The sequence below is a fragment of the Numenius arquata genome, chromosome 5 (genome assembly GCF_964106895.1).
Source record: "Numenius arquata chromosome 5, bNumArq3.hap1.1, whole genome shotgun sequence".
Lineage (NCBI taxonomy): Eukaryota > Metazoa > Chordata > Aves > Charadriiformes > Scolopacidae > Numenius > Numenius arquata.
This window is the reverse complement of record NC_133580.1, coordinates 38502253-38522722: the sequence shown is the minus strand read 5'-3', so window position 1 is coordinate 38522722 and position 20470 is coordinate 38502253. Positions and strand designations below refer to the sequence as shown.

General features: G+C 45.3%; 2 protein-coding genes across 2 annotated transcripts; both read right to left on the bottom strand.

Moving 5' to 3' along the window:
- Nucleotides 1-3245: 3245 nt before the first annotated feature.
- Nucleotides 3246-5597, bottom strand: LOC141464561 (toll-like receptor 2 type-2). Its single transcript, XM_074147535.1, has one exon. The coding sequence runs from the start codon at nucleotides 5595-5597 to the stop codon at nucleotides 3246-3248; it is 2352 nt and encodes a 783-aa protein (XP_074003636.1).
- Nucleotides 5598-11090: 5493 nt separating this feature from the next.
- LOC141464524 (toll-like receptor 2 type-1) lies at nucleotides 11091-18572 on the bottom strand. The gene is made up of 3 exons (XM_074147489.1): nucleotides 18291-18572; nucleotides 15707-15838; nucleotides 11091-13848 (listed from the first exon to the last, which is right to left on the bottom strand). Exon 3 carries the CDS (start codon nucleotides 13842-13844, stop codon nucleotides 11463-11465), a length of 2382 nt encoding a protein of 793 aa, XP_074003590.1. The 5' UTR covers nucleotides 13845-13848; nucleotides 15707-15838; nucleotides 18291-18572; the 3' UTR covers nucleotides 11091-11462.
- Nucleotides 18573-20470: the final 1898 nt, after the last annotated feature.

The following is a 20470-nucleotide window of genomic DNA, read 5'->3' as shown; positions in this document are numbered from 1 at the left end:
CCTTTCTGCAAGGAAATAGAACCCAATATACCCTTTTCTTTTAAATCACCTCTGAAGGAAGAGCCTGGTGCCAGTGTCTCCCATTTATTCCACTTTTTCAGAAACCAGAGTCTTTGTCCTAGCAATCTTCTCAAGAAAACATGGCTCCAGCTGACAGCAAACACAGTGACTGAAGTGGAATGCTCTCTACCCTCTCTGGTTTTGTGGACTATGTCTACAGAGAGAGCAGAAAGTTAGGAAACACCCTTTTCGTGTCTGTGCTAAGGCTGCTGATCAGACAGAGGAGTTCGGTGTTGAATTCAAAGACTGTCTGTCTGTCTGTCTATCTATCTATCTGTCTATCACATTTAGCTGAGAATAGCTTAAACTCCATTTAAGCAAGTCAGAAGAGTGGTGGACCCTACTCTGAAGCATCTATTCCCATATATGGTACAATTAAACTAGACAGAAATCATCCATAGCTGTCTTTCACCAAGGAAGTTGTCTGCCATAGAACATACATGCTACAACAGCCAGCACCACAGTGTAAGAGGGCATTTTTACATTAAGCCTTGCAGCCACGATCCTCAGGAGATCTAGACATTTAACTTACAGTGACTGAAATACTGCTGAGAATTAGTCCTTAGATCCACTAACGAAGAGAGCTAGGACAAAAATCCTTCCTGCATAAACTGAGTTTTATTGCATTTGATTAGAAGGGGTTTATACAAAGAATGCAGAAAAACCCTTGGCTGGGCAGGCTCTCTCCTAAAGCTTTTACAAAGATAAAGATATATAAACTACATAGTTGTATATCTAAACAACTTTTCATCATTAAATATTTAAATTAAACAGTTTTTGCTAACACTCCTGATTAACCTGTGTAAAAATTGCTGTGGTTTAACAACACAAGTGATAAAGGAGCCAATGAGGAGAGGTGCTATGCTGGACCTTGTTCTCACCAACAAGGAGGGGCTGGTGGGAAATATGAAGCTCAAGGGCAGCCTTGGCTGAAGTGACCATGAGATAGCAGAGTTCAAGATCCTTAGGGCAGTGAGGAGGGCACACAGCAAGCTCGCTGCCCTGGACATCAGGAGAGCAGACTTTGGCTTCTTCAGGGATCTGCTTGGTAGAGTACAGTGGGAAAAAGCCCTGGAGGGAAGAGGGGCCCAAGAAAGCTGGTTAATATTCAAGGATCACCGCCTCCAAGCTCAGGGGCAATGCATCCCAACAAAGAAGAAGTCGGGTAAAAACACCAGGAGGCCTGCATGGATGCATGCTTCTATAGATATGTTGGTGATAAAAGGAAGACTAGGGAAAATGTGAGCCCTCTCTGGAAGGAAATGGGAGACCTGGTTACCTGGGATATGGAGAAGGCTGAGGTACTCAATGACTTTTTTGCCTCAGTCTTCATCAGCTGGGGCTCTAACCACACTGCCCAAGTCGCAGAAGGCAAAGGCAGGGACCGGGAAAGTGAGGAACTGCTCACTGTAGGAGAAGACCACGTTTGAGACCATCTAAGGAACCTGAAGGTGCACAAGTCCATGGGACCAGATGAGATTCATCTGCACATCCTGAGGGAACTGGCGGATGAAGTTGCTAAGCCATTATCCACCATATTTGAGAAGTCACGGCAGTCCAGTGAAGTTCTTGCTGACTGGAAAAAAAAGAAACATAAACCCCATTTTTAAAAAGGGGAAAAAGGAAGACCCAGGGAACTACGGGCCAGCCAGTCTCACCTCTGTGCCTGGGAAGATCATGGAGCAGATCCTGCTGGAAACTCAGCTAAGCACATGGAAAATAAGGAGGTGATTAGTGACAGCCAACATGGCTTCACTAAAGGAAAATCATGCCTGACAAATTTGGTGGCCTTCTATGATAGCGTTACAGTATTGGTGGATAAGAGAAGAGCAACTGACATCATCTTCTTGTGCAAAGCATTTGACACTGTCCTGCACAACATCCTTGTCTCTAAATTGGAGAGACGTTGATTTGACAGATGGACCACTCAGTGGATAAGGAATTGGCTGGATGGCCGGACTCAAAGAGTTGTGGTCAGTGGCTTGATGTCCAAGTGGTGACCAGTGATGAGTAGGATGGGCCATAAAGATGATCAGAGGGGTGGAGAACCTCTCCTATGAGACAGGATGAGAGACTTGGGGTTTTTCAGCCTGGAGAAGAGACCTTATGGTGGACTTCCAGTACCTAAAGCGGGCCTAGAGGAAAGATGGGGAGGGACTCTTTATCAGGGAGTGTAGCAATAGGACAAGGGTTAATGATTTTAAACTGAAAGAGGGGAGATTTAGATTAGATATCAGGAAGAAATTCTTTACTGTGAGGGTGGAGAGGCACTGGAACAGGTTGCCCAGGGAAGCTGTGGATGCCCCATCCCTGGAAGTGTTCAAGGCCAGGCTGGATGGGGCTTTGAGCAACCTGCTCTAGTGGGAGGTATCCCTGCTCATGGCAGGGGGGTTGGAACTTAATGATCTTCAGGGTCCTTTCCAACTGTAACAATTCTATGATTCTAACCCTGAAAAGCAGCTCAGCACCACACAGCCACTCACTCACCCCCCCTGCAGTGGGACGCAGGACAGAATCAGCAGGGTAAAAGTGAGACAACTCCTAGGTTGAGATAAAGACAGTTCAATAGATAAAGCAAAAGCTGCACACAAGCAAAGCAAAAATGAGGAATTCATTCACTACTTCCTGTCAGCAGGCGTATGTTTAGCCATTTCCATGAAAGCAGCGCTCAATCACACATAACAGCTAATTGGGAAGACAAACACCATAACTCTAAATGTCCTCCCTTCCTCTTTCTTTTGCACAACTATTATTGCTGAGCATGATATTATATGATATGGGACATCTCTTTGGTCAGCTGGGATCGGCTGTCCCAGCTGTGTCCCATGCCAAATTATCATGCACCATGGTATCTCGCAGGACAGCGAGAGAAACAGAAAAGGCCTTAATGCCATAAGACCACTGTTCATCAAAACTAAAACATTCCTGTGTTACCAACACTGTTTCAGTCAGAAATCAAATGACAGCACCACAGGAGCAACTATGAAGAAAATTAACTCTATTCCAGCCCAAAGCAGTACAACAATTAATGACCACAACTACAAAAAGAAAATAATCTCACAGCAAGTAATAGAATTTACAGTAGCTCAGCTCTCTGTTCTTGAAATATAGATAGGGGATGGGACAAACATGCAAGGGAAACAATCCAGAGTGCATTTCGTACATATTGTCTTTAGTATCTTTGTCTAGGATTTTAGAGCTATTTTCAAATTAAACCAAAACCTCTCCTGCTGCTCTTCTTCAAGAGGCCACTCCAGGTAGGTCTTTGTGTTCATGATCTTCCGCAGCTTGCAGAACCTCTTGGGAATCGCTTTGCCCTGGATGGGCTCCAGGAGGACGAGGATCGCTGCATCGTTGTTCTCGTCAAAGAGGCGGAAGTGCGAGAAGTCCAGCTCGTACTTGCACCACTCGCTCTGCACAAAGTGCTCGGACAGCACAAAGAGCGTTTTGTGGCTCTTCTCTATGGAGTCAATGATGTTGTCCACGATCCACTTCCCGGGCACAAAGTCCCGCTTGTGGAGGCAGAGCCGGAAGGGAGGGCAGGCCTGCTCCAGCTCCCGCACCATTATGTTTTCCACCCACTCGGAGTCGTTCTCGCTGTAGGAGACAAAAGCGTCGTAGCAGATGTCCTTTGGAGGGGCTCGCTTGGGCTTCCGCTTGGCCTGGAGCCATGCCCAGGTCATTCTCAGGTACCAGACCGCATGGTACTTGTAGCCAACGGCCACGAGGACGAGGATGACCAGGAACACCAGGATGCAGATCAACGACACCACGAGGGACCTGTGGCACTCCATCAGGGAGAGGTGCACGGCTCCAACCTGCGCCCCTCTCACTGCCAGGGGAGAGTCACAGACGTATTGGTCTGGCCACCCCACCAGCACCTGGGCTATCCCGGCCTGGTGGTGGATAAAGGAGAGGAATTCACAGGAGCAGATGAAGTTGTTGTCGCTGGCATCCAGCAGCTCCATTTTCTTGAAGGACTCAAACTCTTCCCTGGAGAAACTGCTGAGCTTGTTTCTTCGGACTGACATGGCCACTAAGTTAGGAATGGGTGCAGCACCAGGCAAGGTCTTCAGCTGGTTTTTTGCAATGTACAGCTCTTTGAGAAAAGGGAGTTGCAGTCCAAACTCCTGCAGCTTGTTAGCACTAACATCCAAAACTTCCAGCGTTGGGGGAACGCAAGTCGTTACTTTAGGAATTTGAGTGCTGGAGAGGTTTAAGTATTTCAGGTTTTTCGGCCATTTACACAAATCTGGAATCTCACCAAAATTATTTTGGCTAATGTCTAAGAGAGTTAATTTTCTTAGATGAGACAAACTTTTACCTGTCATTTCTAAGTCACTCAGTGAATTCTGACTTAAATTTAGAGTTTGCAGCGACGGCCAACCACCCTGGCAGGCCGAATGCTCCAAACTCTGGTCTCCAATCAAATTCGCACTAAGGTCAAAATACTCTAATGACCGAAGATGTTTCGAAAGGCTGCAAGGTACCAAAAAGACCTTGGTGTTTTCAACTGTGATTTTAGTAAGAAGAGGCAGTAGACCTTCCACATCTTGTAGATCAGTAAACAAATAAAATTCTTCTATAGATAATTTCTCTATTGTCAGAACTCTAAGAGTCTGTGATTGGTTTGCTTGGACTTGTATTTCCCATTGTCCAGTTCCCAAGAGTCTACAGTCTATCAGCTCCACCTCCACTAATTTTGGCATGTCTTCTAAAATGCTAACAATCTCAGGCACAGTAGCATCTGTTAATACGGCTTGTTTAAAAGAAATTTTCTTTGCAAAAGAAGAAGACATGATTCTCAATAGCTGCACTTCAGCAGGTTTACTGAATGCTATTTTTCTCACTTCTAACCAAGTGACAGAGTGCAGAAGGTCCCTGACAATTGCTGAGAATACATTAGTATTTCTTAGGTTTATGATCATATGATTTATCTTCTGAATCGATTTCAAACTTCCCGGCTCGTACTGACTGAGATTGGCACCATTAATCCACAGCTTGTCAAGAAGCTCGATGCCCTCAAAGTTCCCTTGCCTTATTGTGGAGAACCACTGGTTGCCCAGGTGGAGAGAGCTCAGGTTCCTCAGGCTAGAAAAGGGGGAGTTTTCCCCCAGGTCTCTGTAGGAGTTCCCTTGAAGGTGGAGGTGCTGGAGAGAAAAAAGCTGCCCAAACCACACAGGGGACAAGCGAGCCAAGCTGTTATTTGATAAGTCCAGGACCTCCAGTTTCCCAAGGGAGCAAAATGAGTCCTCATCTATTGAGCTGATTTCATTGGACTGCAGCAGCAGGACTCTCAGGTTCAGAGTCTGCTGCAGATCCTGGGATCGGACGTGCTTTATCCTGTTGTGGGCCAGGTTTAACACTGTGATTTTGCTCGTGAGCCCTGAGGGAATAAAGTCCAAATCCATGGAAGAGCAGTTGCAAAGCTGAGTGGAATCGCATGAAGGACAAGCCTGCTTCAGCGCTTGCTCTTTGGAGAGGTTTGCAGCCAAGACCATGTAGATGGCCCACACTCGCCAGGTGTGTGTAGTCATTATTATGCCTAAAATATTAAATATAGTCAGAGCAAATGTAAGATGAATAGTTAGTTTTGAAGAAGCTATAATTTGGATATAGCTAAAAGATAACTCCATAACCCTTAGTGTTCTTGCTGTTGAAGGCACTGTGAATATATGTTTTTACACTGTTCAGAGAAGAAACATTTAGTCAAAATCAGGTGCATTGTACATAAATATTCCAGAATATTTTTTTAAATGCTAAGTACACTGAATTTACTCTTCTTTTCCCTGTGGTTTCTAATTTTGGAGTGAGGACTATCAAATTAATTAACAGCTGCACAAATCTTTTGCAAATTCAGCTAAACATCTGAATAATCACATTATTACTAGTCTGATCCTTTGCCTGTTTAGAAAATAGTCCCCATACATCCTCTTAGTCCCTCTTAGGTATTTTTCTTCTGCATCTGTGTCTGTTATTTTGTATGTTCATATTTTACTACAAGGAGTCTCGTGTATGTGTTTCAAATCCTGTTTACATCAAGAAGAGTCAGTGTCTTGTGGGAGATAGTGATGTTCATGCTTAATACTCATTTCAATCATGTCTAATCTCAGTTCTGACAATAGGCAGAAGAGGGCTGCCTATCTTTCAGTCCCTTTCCTCATTTTATCTGCTGCTGGCTATTCTGATTGTAAATGTTCTAGTAGCAGGGAAATAAATGTTTGCCTGGATGTCTGTGTACACCATCGTTGCCATGTTGCGATCAGTCCAATACTTGCTAACGAAACTTTATCTGGGAAAACTGACCATTGCAACCTACTGACTCTTAGCTCTTCCTTCTTGCTACCACATCCTTCTCTGCCTGTGACTTTTTCTGCTTTGGATCTCAGTGGCAGAGAGGTCAGGCCCGGCTGCCAGGAAGAGCTTTTTGAGCATCCTGCAGACCAGGTGGCTGGACTAAATCAGCTTTTTCCAGCCCCACAGCCTGCTCCTCACATTCTGGACTGAAATGATTCAAGAGAAGCCACACAGCTGTGGATCCTGTGTCACTTCTCTTTCCTGTCACAGTCGTGCCTTTCAATAGTACTGATTTGACATGGCTTTTTGTGTTACAGAGCTTGCTGCAATATCCAGCCTGTCCTTTCTCTCAACAAGATGACTTTAGTTCTTCTGTCTCTCTGAGGAGTTGGAGAAACAATTCTTGAAGCCTGAGAGGGTTGTTTTCCCTTCAAAACCTTTATTAGATATTGAATTATAGCCCTTTTTTGTTTATGCTTTCTTAACAAGATCAAAGAGCACTTTTAAAGTATAGCTTTCCCCAGTGTGTCATAACCTTCCCCTATCTGAGTAGGTACCTTCCTGAGGGTGAAAAGAGGGAACCAACCCCAAAGAGGCCAATGAACAGGTTCCCAAAGATCACTGTGGGTTCTGTATGAGGTTAATAGGGTTAGGCTGGCTCACTGAGAAGTACTTTCACCTTCAGTCATCCCACTGGGACTCTGCAGAAGTTCTACTGTACTTTGAATTCATACTCTAATTTGTTTACAATAGCTGATTCACGCAGACAAGTTCCTACAGACAAGTCCTACCCTCTAGTTGCATTATTTTTAGCCAGAGTTGCTTACAATTATTCAAAAGGGGCAGGTTACCTGAGATTGTTTGATACGGAGAGAGGAGGAAAAGTTGTGGATAATTTTTTCAATCATTCCATCTCTTCCTACCTGAAAGACTATAAACATTTTGACCTCTTGTGTTATTTTCCTTTAATCTCTGTCTCTCTCCAATGTAGAGCTTTGGGTCTTGAAAGATACATTCCTCTCCCCTGTCTTTAGATGCCCACAGCTGAGCTGGTCACCCACCATGTCTTCCAACATCAATGGAGAGAAATAACAGTTTTTAGGGGCAATTCACATCATGTCTCTTAGAGACTCACACTAAGATAGGATGACTCCAAGAGAAATGACCCCATCAACTTAAAATGGAGCACCATAGTGTAGATACCTAGAGGTTTATGCATGTGAATCCCACCCAAAGAATTGCGACCTGTAGTCACACTCACCTGCTGTCCTGCTGAGGCTCTTTTATGGGTTTTTTGGTCTTGCAAGTCTAGCTGGATAACAAAGTGCTGCAGGCCATACAAGCAAAGCTATGAGTAAGATGAGTTTCACAAGCAACAAATTTAAGTGGAATTTTAAAAGTTACCATCAAAATGCTTACTGTTAGAAAAAGAAACAACCAGGCAACATGGCTGATCAAAATCTATCTATAGGTAAGTTATTTACAAACAGAAAATTCACAGCATAGACAGGAACTGGGCAGGTACTGATATTTATGCTGGAAATACCAGCTGAGCCTAATGGCTCTCCACCTTACCAGCCTGAAAACAATCAGGGACTGCAGCACCAAACCCCATTTGGTGGCACAGGACACTTTTCTTTATTGGAACTTCCCTGGGCATCTTTTCCGGATGCTCAGGGAAATCCTATTTCCACCCTCAATCATTTTCAGCCATTCTTTTCCCCTTCCTATTCCCGTCTAATAATTCAGCTTAAGACCCTGACTTACAGGGTCATTTCAGGCCTCCTCGCACCCATTCAGAAATATGGCCCTACTCCACAATATCATTGCCCTACCAAGGAATCACTTTTCCCTGTTTCACTGGGAAGAAAAAAAAGCCACATAGAAATTTTTCATGCAGGTAATAATATGGAAACTTGCACAGATGTCCTTATACCATAAGGCGCTGTGATGAACTAGACTTTCGAGGTGTTTCTGGGTTATGGACAAAGGGTCCAGGCCATCAGACGTGCTCAGGATTACCTTCCCTGGCTCAGGCCAGTAGAAGTGTTTGAGGAAATATGCACATATTCTTAAACAAAACCACGAGTGCCAACAGAACAAGAATCTATAAATACTAACAAATGCTAAAGGCTAGTGTAACTGCTAAAATAAAGCGTGCCAATAGCGTGCAAATTGATTCGAGCTTGGGGAATGCTCTCAAGCTAAATGAGGGCTGGTGAGTTTGAGCAGTGCTGCGGAGTCTGCAGCAGGAGGGTCACTGGTGGGTGAAGGGATCGATCCACAAGCAGACTTGGCAAAGCTGCTACTTTCCGTTTGGCTGTGTGTGGGTTGCGTACTTCCTGGCTATCACCCACCAGCAGTGCCTTAATAGTACCTATGTGTATACACACGCACGCACGCACACATACATAGGCATGCTCCTTTCTTGTTTCCGACACAGAAGGTGTACAACAGGGCAGAGTTAGGTGAGGAGATAGCTAATGCTGCTGCCCCGAGACCGCTGCTGAATGAGCTTTTTCCTGGTTGAATTCCTAAAACAAATGCAGCCCACCTTCACGCCCAGCCTTTCCTGGGCAACCGGTACCGACATACACATGGGACAACATACAAACAGGACAAAGCACACGCAAGGCAACCTCCCACGAGGAAACTGAGCAGGAATCACAGAGTCTGACCCAAATTCTCTCTTTTTCATTTGCTGCTTTCCTCTCTCCCCTTTCCTGAAGGACATTGCTCCCATCAGCATGTCCCGGCTCTCGCAGAGAGCCTTTCCTTTTCTGTCTGCTCTACTTCTTCTGGCAGCCAGAAATCCCTCCTGCCCTGCACCCCTGCAGGAGCTGGCCCCTGCCCAGCAGCCCCAAGCACCCTGAATTGCCCATGCAGAGGAGGAGGACTTGGTGGCAGAGACGAGATAGCCTCTTCCTAGTGCTCACTCCTTGCTTCTTGCTCTGGCATTGCAGCCCCACTCTCTTTCCCTGTGTCTCCAGCCTCTGTCTGTCTGCAAACTCACCTTTGTGCAGAAAAAATTACCAGGGTCTCCAGCTCTGGTGCCCGCATGATGGTTAACTTATGTCGTGCTTCATCTCTCTCTTGTTGATCGCTCTTTACCCAGCTTCCTCTCACAGTGCTGTTTCCTTCCCACTTCACCTCAGTCTTGGCTCTGTAAGCAGGGGAATTCCCACCTAGGGCATCTGATTGGCATAAGAGCAGTAACACTGTCAGGCCTTTTATATGTGCCAACCCGTAGAAGACTAGGTCTATGGTAAGAGCGCACTGTGTAGGCTTCTCCTACCTCTCTCTGACCTTCTCTTTGAATTGACCAGCAATTCTTCCTTACCTCTAGGCACACTGTCTCCTAATCTGTTTTATCAGTGCCCAGAGTTTGCTATCGGGTGATTCACTCATAACTTACCTGGAGTCAAGCCATGATTAGCCCGTGAGCTGTTCTTCTCCGGGAGAGTGAACAGAAAAATCCTTTCATGGTAGACTTTGGACTAAGCCTAGAGATACCATTATAACGGCAAAGTAGAACTGAAAGTCGTGTTTGCAGACTACACCCACAGAAACTATCATCTCATGCGTGTGTATACATATACACATGCACAAGGGAGTGTGAATATATACGTATGCATAGGCATGTACACAGATATACATATGTAAAAATATGTGCATATATACCAACACAAACACGTGCATAAGCAAATTTCCCCATTTTTCAAATACTCACTCAGTCCATATGCCAATGCTTTGGTATTTCACCACAAAACCATTGCGTGTATAAAGTTTAATCAAGATTCATTTAGATTCTCCTGTACTTAAACTCCAACAACACAAGCAAAGGGGAGCATGGAAGTGCCAAGTTAGAGAAACCCACACCTAACTGTATCTCCTCAGAGACAATTTCAGGTTTCCACAAGAGCACCTAAAGCACAAAAAAACCACGACAACTGTGACTGCAGCCACTCAGGGTGGGACCAGCTACCTTACTATGAACATCTGTATCTACTTGCTTGTCTAGATTCCCTTTATAACTGGTGAAGAGCAGTACAGTAGTTTGAGAAGATACCTCATACCGAGGTAAAAAGATTAATTGCCTCTTATCAGTGTGATTTTCTGCACTGGTTATAAAGGAAGCTAAGTAGAGCTGTAAGGGATGTATGGCCCAATGATTACTTAAATGTGCTGTGCAAAGTGGAAAAGCAGAAACAAGAAGTGAGCCAGTCTGCAACACCATCTAGCCTGCTTGTTAGAAACATGTCCTTGCACCCTGGAAATAGAAGGCTTCACCTGTGGGTAGGTAGAAGGGAATGTGGTGGTGACGGTGTGGGGGGGGAGAAACAAGCATTCACAGGGAGAAAGAAGCCTAAGGAAAAAAAAAAAAAAAAACAAAACAAAACAAAACAAAAAAAAACCCCAAAACCAGTGATTTAACACCTGTGGATTTCACCACAGTCATTGTACAAAGTGATGGGATGCTTCCTTCTCAGGCGTTGAGTAAAACCCAACCTGTGCATGGTGGTATGGACTATGGTATAACTAGCCAGAATAATGTGGAGGTATGTATTCAATACTGTCTTTTTTTGTGTGTTGCTCAGCAATAGTAGGGTTTCAGAGAGCTTATTTTAATGTAGGGTCCTCAGGGTTTTTTCAGAATTTAATTTTAATTACCCTGCTATGCATGATGGCATTGAAAATAAACTAAAGGAAAACAACAGACACGGGGGAGTATTGACACACTTGGCTTTTATTTTCATTTCTAAACTACAATGGCACTGTTAGGAGCTAGTTGAGAATGTGGTATCTGGAGGAAAAAGTACAGAAGTAACCTAAATTCAGACAAACATATGTAGAAAATTGTATTAATTCCAACACGGCTACCAAATATTCTAGTTATTGGCAGGGATTTTTAAAGATTAGAGTATCAAATCACTGGAAAGCCTAAAGTGGGTCTTTCTCATTTAGTAAGATGATAATTATTTCTATACACAGCAAAGCAGGTTCTCCTTAGACAGAAAAATAAGAAAGAAAAATTTCTTAGCTGGAAGAAACACTGACATATGTCCTGCGTGGATATATACTGAAACGGGGGCTGACAACTTGTTCTATGACTTCAAGGCTACTTTTAGATTTTCCCAAAACCTCTCCTGCTGCTCTTCTTCAAGAGGCCACTCCAGGTAGGTCTTTGTGTTCATGATCTTCCGCAGCTTGCAGAACCTCTTGGGAATCGCTTTGCCCTGGATGGGCTCCAGGAGGACGAGGATCGCTGCATCGTTGTTCTCGTCAAAGAGGCGGAAGTGCGAGAAGTCCAGCTCGTACTTGCACCACTCGCTCTGCACAAAGTGCTCGGACAGCACAAAGAGCGTTTTGTGGCTCTTCTCTATGGAGTCAATGATGTTGTCCACGATCCACTTCCCGGGCACAAAGTCCCGCTTGTGGAGGCAGAGCCGGAAGGGAGGGCAGGCCTGCTCCAGCTCCCGCACCATTATGTTTTCCACCCACTCGGAGTCGTTCTCGCTGTAGGAGACAAAAGCGTCGTAGCAGATGTCCTTTGGAGGGGCTCGCTTGGGCTTCCGCTTGGCCTGGAGCCATGCCCAGGTCATTCTCAGGTACCAGACCGCGTGGTACTTGTAGCCAACGGCCACGAGGACGAGGATGACCAGGAACACCAGGACGCAGATCAACGACACCACGAGGGACCTGTGGCACTCCATCAGGGAGAGGTGCACGGCTCCAACCTGCGCCCCTCTCACTGCCAGGGGAGAGTCACAGACGTATTGGTCTGGCCACCCCACCAGCACCTGGGCTATCCCGGCCCGGTGGTGGATGAAGGAGAGGAATTCACAGGAGCAGATGAAGTTGTTGTCGCTGGCATCCAGCAGCTCCATTTTCTTGAAGGACTCAAACTCTTCCCTGGAGAAACTGCTGAGCTTGTTTCTTCGGACTGACATGGCCACTAAGTTAGGAATGGGTGCAGCACCAGGCAAGGTCTTCAGCTGGTTTTTTGCAATGTACAGCTCTTTGAGAAAAGGGAGTTGCAGTCCAAACTCCTGCAGCTTGTTAGCACTAACATCCAAAACTTCCAGCGTTGGGGGAACGCAAGTCGTTACTTTAGGAATTTGAGTGCTGGAGAGGTTTAAGTATTTCAGGTTTTTCGGCCATTTACACAAATCTGGAATCTCACCAAAATTATTTTGGCTAATGTCAAGATTAATCAGTTCAGGCAGACGAGTTACAGAATTTGCAGTCTGTTTCAGAGATTTTAGAGAGTTTTGACTTAGATTTAAAGTTTGCAATGAAGGCCAAGCTTTTTCACAGATTGTCTCATTTAAGCGATTATTTACAAGTAAATTATCATGAAAGTCCAGATACTGAAGTGATGAAAAATGTTTTGCAAGTTTGCATGGTACCATGAAAACTTTAGAGCTTGCAATGGTGAGTTTTTTCAGTTTGTTTATTTGTGACTCCATACCATCCAGATCCAAAAATAAATGAAAATTCTGAATCATTACATTTATTACTGACACTGTTTCAACAAAACTTTGCCCACTCTCTGCAATTTCACTAGTATCCCATCGTCCTTTCCCCTCAAGCACACAATCAATGGCCTCTAACTCCTGCAAAGATGTGATTTCCTTCAGTAATACTATGATTCGGCTAATATATTGATCTGTGAACAAAGCATCTTTAAATGTAAGTTTTCTTATCCTAAAAGGAAGTGTAGAGTTCTGCACCAAGCTTTTTTTTCCAATTTCTAATTTGATTCCTCTCACTTCTAACCAAGTGACAGAGTGCAGAAGGTCCCTGACAATTGCTGAGAATACATTAGTATTTCTTAGGTTTATGATCATATGATTTATCTTCTGAATCGATTTCAAACTTCCCGGCTCGTACTGACTGAGATTGGCACCATTAATCCACAGCTTGTCAAGAAGCTCGATGCCCTCAAAGTTCCCTTGCCTTATTGTGGAGAACCACTGGTTGCCCAGGTGGAGAGAGCTCAGGTTCCTCAGGCTAGAAAAGGGGGAGCTTTCCCCCAGGTCTCTGTAGGAGTTCCCTTGAAGGTGGAGGTGCTGGAGAGAAAAAAGCTGCCCAAACCACACAGGGGACAAGCGAGCCAAGCTGTTATTTGATAAGTTCAGGACCTCCAGTTTCCCAAGGGAGCAAAATGAGTCCTCATCTATTGAGCTGATTTCATTGGACTGCAGCAGCAGGACTCTCAGGTTCAGCGTCTGCTGCAGATCCTGGGATCGGACGTGCTTTATCCTGTTGTGGGCCAGGTTTAACACTGTGATTTTGCTCGTGAGCCCTGAGGGAATAAAGTCCAAATCCATGGAAGAGCAGTTGCAAAGCTGAGTGGAATCGCATGAAGGACAAGCCTGCTTCAGCGCTTGCTCTTTGGAGAGGTTTGCAGCCAAGACCATGTAGATGGCCCACACTCGCCAGGTGTGTGTAGTTCTTGGTTTGTGTTTTGTTTGACTGAACATTTTCCTGTAGGAAAAAGAAAGGAGATAAAATTGTGCCAATTTTTAGTTTTGAACAAAAATCGAAAACAATTTTAAACCTGTGCAATTTTATTAGGTAATTCAGATTCCAATTTTTTCTTGTAAGAGTTGTCCTGTGACATCAGTCTTCTACTCCTACTTCATCTGCTCAGTCCTGCAAACATGGCATGCAGGACTTTCTTTAGACTACAGCCATATCATGTCTCAACAGTCATAAAGGACTATTCTCAACATCCTGCTTTTTCATACGTGCATTGGTCATGTCTCTTGCCTCTTACATCTGTTGCTTTACACTGCCTCTTAGCAAAAAAGCCATGGCTGGGTGTTTCAATCCTAAACAGGGTAAGATGGTTAGATCATTAACGATCTGGATGAGAGGATCAAATGCACCCTCAGTAAGTTTGCAGGTGACACCAAGTTGGGTGGGAGCGTTGATCTACTTAAGGGTAGGAAGGGTCTACAGAGGAATCTGGACAGGCTGGATCAATGGGCTGAGGCCAGTGGTATGAGGTTCAACAAGGCCAAGTGCTCAGTCCTGCACTTGGGTCACAACAACCCCATGCAGTGCTACAGGCCTGGGGAAGAGTGGCTGGAAAGGTACGCAGCAGAAAAGGACCTGGGGGTGTTGGTCGACAGCCAGCTGAATATGAGCGAGCAGTGTGCCCAGGTGGCCAAGAAGGCAATAGCATCCTGGCCTGTATCAGAAACACTGTGGCCAGCAACACGAGGGAAGTGACCGTCCCCCTGTACTCAGCAGTGGTGAGGCCTCACCTGGAATATTGTGTTCAGTTTTGGTCCCCTACCTACAGAAGGGACACTGAGGTGCTGGAGTGGGTCCAGAGAAGGGCAACGAAGCTGGTGAGTGGTCTGGAGAATAAGTCTTACAAGGAGAGGCTGAGGGAGCTGGGGATATTCAGCCTGGAGAAAAGGAGGCTGAGGGGAGACCTTATCGCTCTCTACAACTACCTGAAAGGAGGGTGTAGAGAGGCAGGGGTCGGTCTCTTCTCCCAAGTCACAGGTGATAGGACAAGAGGAAATGGCCTCAAGTTGCACCAGGGGAGGTTTAAATGGGATATTAGGAAAAAAATTTTCAATGAAAGGGTTATCAAGCACTGGAACAGGCTGCCCAGGGAAGTGGTTGAGTTGCCGTCCATGGGGGTATTTAAAAGAGGTGTAGCTGTGGTGCTGAGGGACATGGTTTAGTGGTGGACTTCGCAATTCTGGGTTAACGGTTGGACTCGATGGTCTTAAATGTCTTTTCCAACCTAAATGATTCCATGGTTCTAAATGCTCACAGCCTCCACAGCATTAGTCTGTCCATCTGGTATGGCTACCTGTGAGGCAGAAGCTTGAACAGAGCATGTCCGCCCTCTTGGCCCTTCGAGTGGGCTGTGACTTCTGACACTGCAAAATTTCCTTGAAGAGATTTTGGAGTCCCCTGTATGAAGTCTCACTACCCTCAGGGCTTCTAAAAAGCAGAGCTGCACGGGCTCCTGGCACACCCTTTTTACACTGTGTAAGCAATTTACATTCTTTACTGGAAAGGCAGAACAAGCTGATATGCCACCAAACAAGTCTATCGCCCTTTTCTGTAAATCAACACTGGTAATAGATGGGAATTGGATGTTACCATCACCCTATAAACAGTGGATGTAATTAGAACAATACTGATTTTAATTTACAGAAGGGCTGTGTTTCCTGCCACAGGTGCCAAAGAACATTTCACCATTGGCTACACCAGAAAATAAGTCACTTATTAAAGGTCACAAGCTGCTGTAAACAGTTCCAGTACTGCAGACAAGCAGTATCCCCATAACCTGAATATGCAGAGACTAAATACTTACCTTGTGCACTGCCTGCTGTGTTTCAGTCTCCTCGTGTGCTGACCGTGTACTCTGGGATACAAGTGGTCACCTCATACCTGCAAGTACTACAGAAGCTAGAAGTCCTTTGGCAGGTCTGATGTGACGACAGTCCTGGAGTGAGAAAATATTTCAGCCCGTGCTCCTCAAACAAAACTTTATGTGGACAGTTTCCCCATGTCCTCTAACTACTCAGCCAGTGAAGCATAGCGGCATTGCATGGCTTTTCTTTAGTGGCTGCTCCCCCAAGGAAACCATGGTTTCTGCAGAGTTCAGCATTGTCCAACGTGCACAACGCTGCCCTTCAAACTCACGTTTCAGCCATTTCTATTGCTGCTGCTGAGAGGGGACACAAAAACGAGCACAGCTAGTGTTTGCACTCCCTTCTTCGCAAGCTGAAGTTCAGTGGCAGATCTCTCTCCTTTTGACAGCCATCACCCATCGCTGGAGAGGATGAAGCAACCATTTTGCGCAAGTCATTCTTTCACAATCACTTCCTCTAGCATTAAGTGCAGAAATAGTACCTAGGCAGAACCTCCTTGTGTCCTGCATTGACCTCCTTGTATCCCTACTTTCAATATTTAGTATCTGGCACATGTTGGGGGGTGTTAACTCTACTGAGCAACAGAACGCCTCAGCACAACAAAGTTACTTTGTTGTGTAGGTTCTGTAAAATGTTATCAATATATAGACTGATATATATATATTATATTGATAGAAATGTTGGAGTCAAGTTGTTTAGTCAGAGACTACTAGAGAAACAGTCAGTATCTTTTCATTTCCTAGGACACCACAGTCATATGTTATCAACAAATAGAAAATGCTTAAGAATGGGAATCATATTCTGTCTGAGAAAGAAGATGCAGTTTGAAAGAAGGTATCGCTCTGTAAACATCCAAGGAAATTTTGAGAGGAGAGGTTTGATGATATTTATTTTAGCCTGACTGAATGGAAACACGCGGCTGGTCAAATGGCCACTGCACGCAGGAAGGGGCAGGGAGTCTTCCTACCAGCTCTGAAAGGGAAACCTGTTAAATTCAAACACCAAGACTTCCTGCTTTAGTGATGGGGTTTTTTTTATCAGAGTTAGGTTGACGGTTGGACTAGATGATCTTAAAGGTCCCTTCCAACCTAGACAATTCTATGATTCCTACTGCAGTTTCCTTTTTTTTTTTTTTTTTTTTTTCTGTGCACGAATATTACCATGGTCTGCTGCCTGCTTGCACCAAGAGGTGCCTGCCTATGAGCAGACAGGTAAACTACTGCTGCTAGACAGGGCAGCGACCAGCCACGGGGGGCTATATTAGGTCGGTGTTGACCAAAATAGTTGTAGAGATAGAAATCTGTTTATGTGGGTGTCCTGGTTTGAGTGACACAGGACTAATTTATCTTCTAATACTGGAGAAAACTGTGCTTTTAGAAGACTCTAGCGTCTGAATTTGTGAAAATACTTACCTATAGCCAGCTATGGCACGTGGGTTCCAAGGTCTCAGTGTTTTCAAGTTAGCCAGGTGCAGGGATGAGGAGGAGCAAGACCAGGGCACTTGACCCAAGCTGGCCAGGGGGATTATTTCATACCATGAACGTCACATTCAATATAAATTAGAATGTTTGCTGCAAAGTTTTCTCTCCCTTGATGGCAATGGTCCAGAGAACTTCTCGCCCCAGCACTGGACCCCTGAGCCCTTTCCCTTTCTGCCAAACCTGTAGCGCTCACAGTGTCCCACATTTGCTGTCCACTGCTGGGAGTGCACAGCTTCCTGCTGAGAGAATTGGCCGAGTATAATCCTTGTATATTTTATATTAGTATTGAGATCAATACTGGTTCTTTAGTATTATTAATGTTAATTATTTGGTATTATCCTATTAAATCTATTTATATTTCAACCTTAATATTTCCTTGTTTTTCCCTGATTCTCCTTCTCGGGTGAGGAGGGGTCATCGGGTGATAGAATAATTGTCTAAATGACAATAAATTGTTGTGCGTTCCTCAAACCATAACAGTGGGACTGAAGCCCACTGGTTTTTTGCTAATCGAAAACCATGAGCCAAGTGGAAACACTAGTCCTCAGTCTGCCATTAGAGTTAGAAGTTTTATTTTGCTGTTATTACCCCACTGTCTCCTCTTTCTGCATTTGTGTTCTTTTACTCAGGGGAACACGGCTTCAGGATCAGACCCCAGCTGCTAGAGCCCTGCAGCCCTCTCACATCTGTCAGCCAGAGGTGCCAACTTCTCCATCTCCCACAGTATCTGGGCATGTTGCGCCCTTTAAACCACTTCTCCTTCCCAGTCCCACATGAGAGGATCCTGCAGCCCATCCCCTCCCTTCCTCTCTTTCCTCCTGTCTGTAAGCACCCGCACTCAGAGCTGCTTTTTGCTTTTCTGCTGAGCAGTGCAGAAGGGGCCCAAGCCAGGCAACACCCCGCCCCAGATCCCTTCCTCAAAGAAAAGGCAGAAGCAGTAGAAAAGGGAGAAAGGTCATGAATCCGTTGGCCAGCCTGCGATATTAGCAGAAAGACTTTCCAAATCTTTGCAAGCAGTGCAAAACTGCTTCCTGATACTTACCCCTGGTGACCAGGATGTGTCAGCGCCTCAGCTCAGCTGCTGCAGCCGTGCCAGCCAGGCTGAGCCGGGGGTACTCTTCTCCTACCCCCCCTGGAAACAGCTGGCGCAGGAAAGCGGTCAAATCTGTGCTTGCAGTCCTTGGAGCAGGAGGTACAATACTCGTGTAATTGGAAGCAGAATGGCCTGGCATCCTCTCATGGTCCTGGAAGCAGAGCCTTGGCATGCACTGCTGGTGCCTATGCTTTAATCTGACTTGCACGGCTTCGGGTATTTGTCTTCAAACTACAACAAAACGAACATTATAATGAAAAATAAACAATTTTAACTTTGTTGTGTTCCATATCAGGCCTGCCCTGCCAGCAGCTCAATCCCCTGGTTAAATCTTCAGACTGTAAGTTTAAAGGCAGAGGAGCAGATTCCCCTTACTTTTCTTCTGGGCAATCTTTGCCCTGCCGTTGTGGCAGAGTGTGATAGTGCTGTGTAAATGGTTACTCATTCAAAAGCCAGCCTTCAGGAGATTCAAAAGCCAGACATCAGAACTGTCTCTGCCCAGGAAGCAGGGTTGTAGGGTATTTTTTTACCATATCCTGTCTTAAAGCATTCAGTTGGAATAACATGACGCTGATTTGCTGCCTTAACAGAGGAGCAGCTAGCAGGAAAGTTTGCATCCTAAGACACCAAAGCTTATTCTAATAATGTGGAAAGCTTTGTTTTTCTAGAACAGTTGCATCAGCATGACTCAACAGGAGGAAAGCCCTAATATCTCCAAAAATAATCCTGATGAGCTTTTGACTCTCAAGGAAATTGCATCAACAGAAAGCAGCCTGCATGCAAGGCAAAGCAGGACAACACAGTTCCTTTCTTACTTTGCACTTTTTTTAGGTGGGGTGAAAACAATTTGCTTCTGACAGGAACGTTAGGATTTTCCATTAATACACAGTTATAAAAGTACTACAGGAAGTTTTGGCACCCGTTTCCAAAGACCATTATGACAAACACATTAAACCCCATTACCAGCATCACAGAAATTTGTTACTCCAAAATGAGAACTCGGAGACAGCTCAGGAAGCAGTGGTCCCCCCACCCACCGCTGTTTGCTCCCCAGACCTGTGTGGGGCTGGACACCAGTCAAGCACGCTGATGGGTAGCTTAGTCGCACACAAGCACTGGATACACGGTGGGATCAAAGGTGCCAGTGTAGGAGCACACCTGCCACGGGGCTGCCTGGCATTGCTGCAGGGAGTAAGGCAAAATATAAACTGATACCAACAACTAATGAAACTCCCTCGGTGCACGTGGGGGAGACGTCTGTCTGGAAATACACCTGGTTGAGTACAACTTCCTCTGAGTGCCGCCCAGGGCTTCCTGCATCCCTGCAGAAGGGGTCCAGCTCCCAGAGAAGATGCAGGAATGGGAGCCACACATAGAGGCAGGTGCCCAAGACCCATAAAAAGGCTGCTTAGAGCAGCCTTGGCATCAGCTTTTCTTACAGGCTAGCTTGGCTGTATCAGCCCTTGTATTTTCCATATTCATAAACCTGGATGTCCACAGGCACTCCACAGGGAGACTAATCAGGCTGTAGGACTCAGGAACCTGAAGCACAGATATCATGGTACTGGGACCTCGGAGGTCAGCCCAAATGCACTTCTCATCACCTGGGCAAACCGGCTCCCAGCCTGCTGCTGTTAGGGATCCATCCCCTAAAACATACATAGCCTGGAAATCACATTTTCTTTGAATATATTTTCTGCAATTTTCATACTGCAAATTGTTTCAATGTTACCAACGTACAAAGCTAGGCACCTTCAGGAAATACCTCTGTGTAGCTTTCCAAAGTACCACTCACTCAGTATTTTGAAGGACTTCTTTTCTTTGCTGTACGCATATCACACTCTTGTCGTGTTGATCAGCTTGTGTTGCTGTAGCCCAGGCTACATGACAGAGGTCATCTGTTATGGGCTGCCCAGAGAGGTATTTGAAGACATAAAACATATTTCCAGTTTTTGAGAAAACGAGGTGCCATGCCTATTTCAAAACAACAACTTTGCAGGTTTCCAGACAGAGACGCGACCACCCTTGTCTCTGGCCTCCCAGGAGGCACCAAACTTCCCCGTGCTGAGACAGTACCATCACAGCAGCGTGTCCCCGGCCATCAGGGCTGCTTTAGGCACCCATGGGTT

Bases quoted from the DNA above. Each gene is read 5' to 3' on its own strand.
- LOC141464561 (XM_074147535.1), bottom strand. From the start codon at position 5,597: ATGACTACACACACCTGGCGAGTGTGGGCCATCTACATGGTCTTGGCT.
- LOC141464524 (XM_074147489.1), bottom strand. From the start codon at position 13,844: ATGTTCAGTCAAACAAAACACAAACCAAGAACTACACACACCTGGCGA.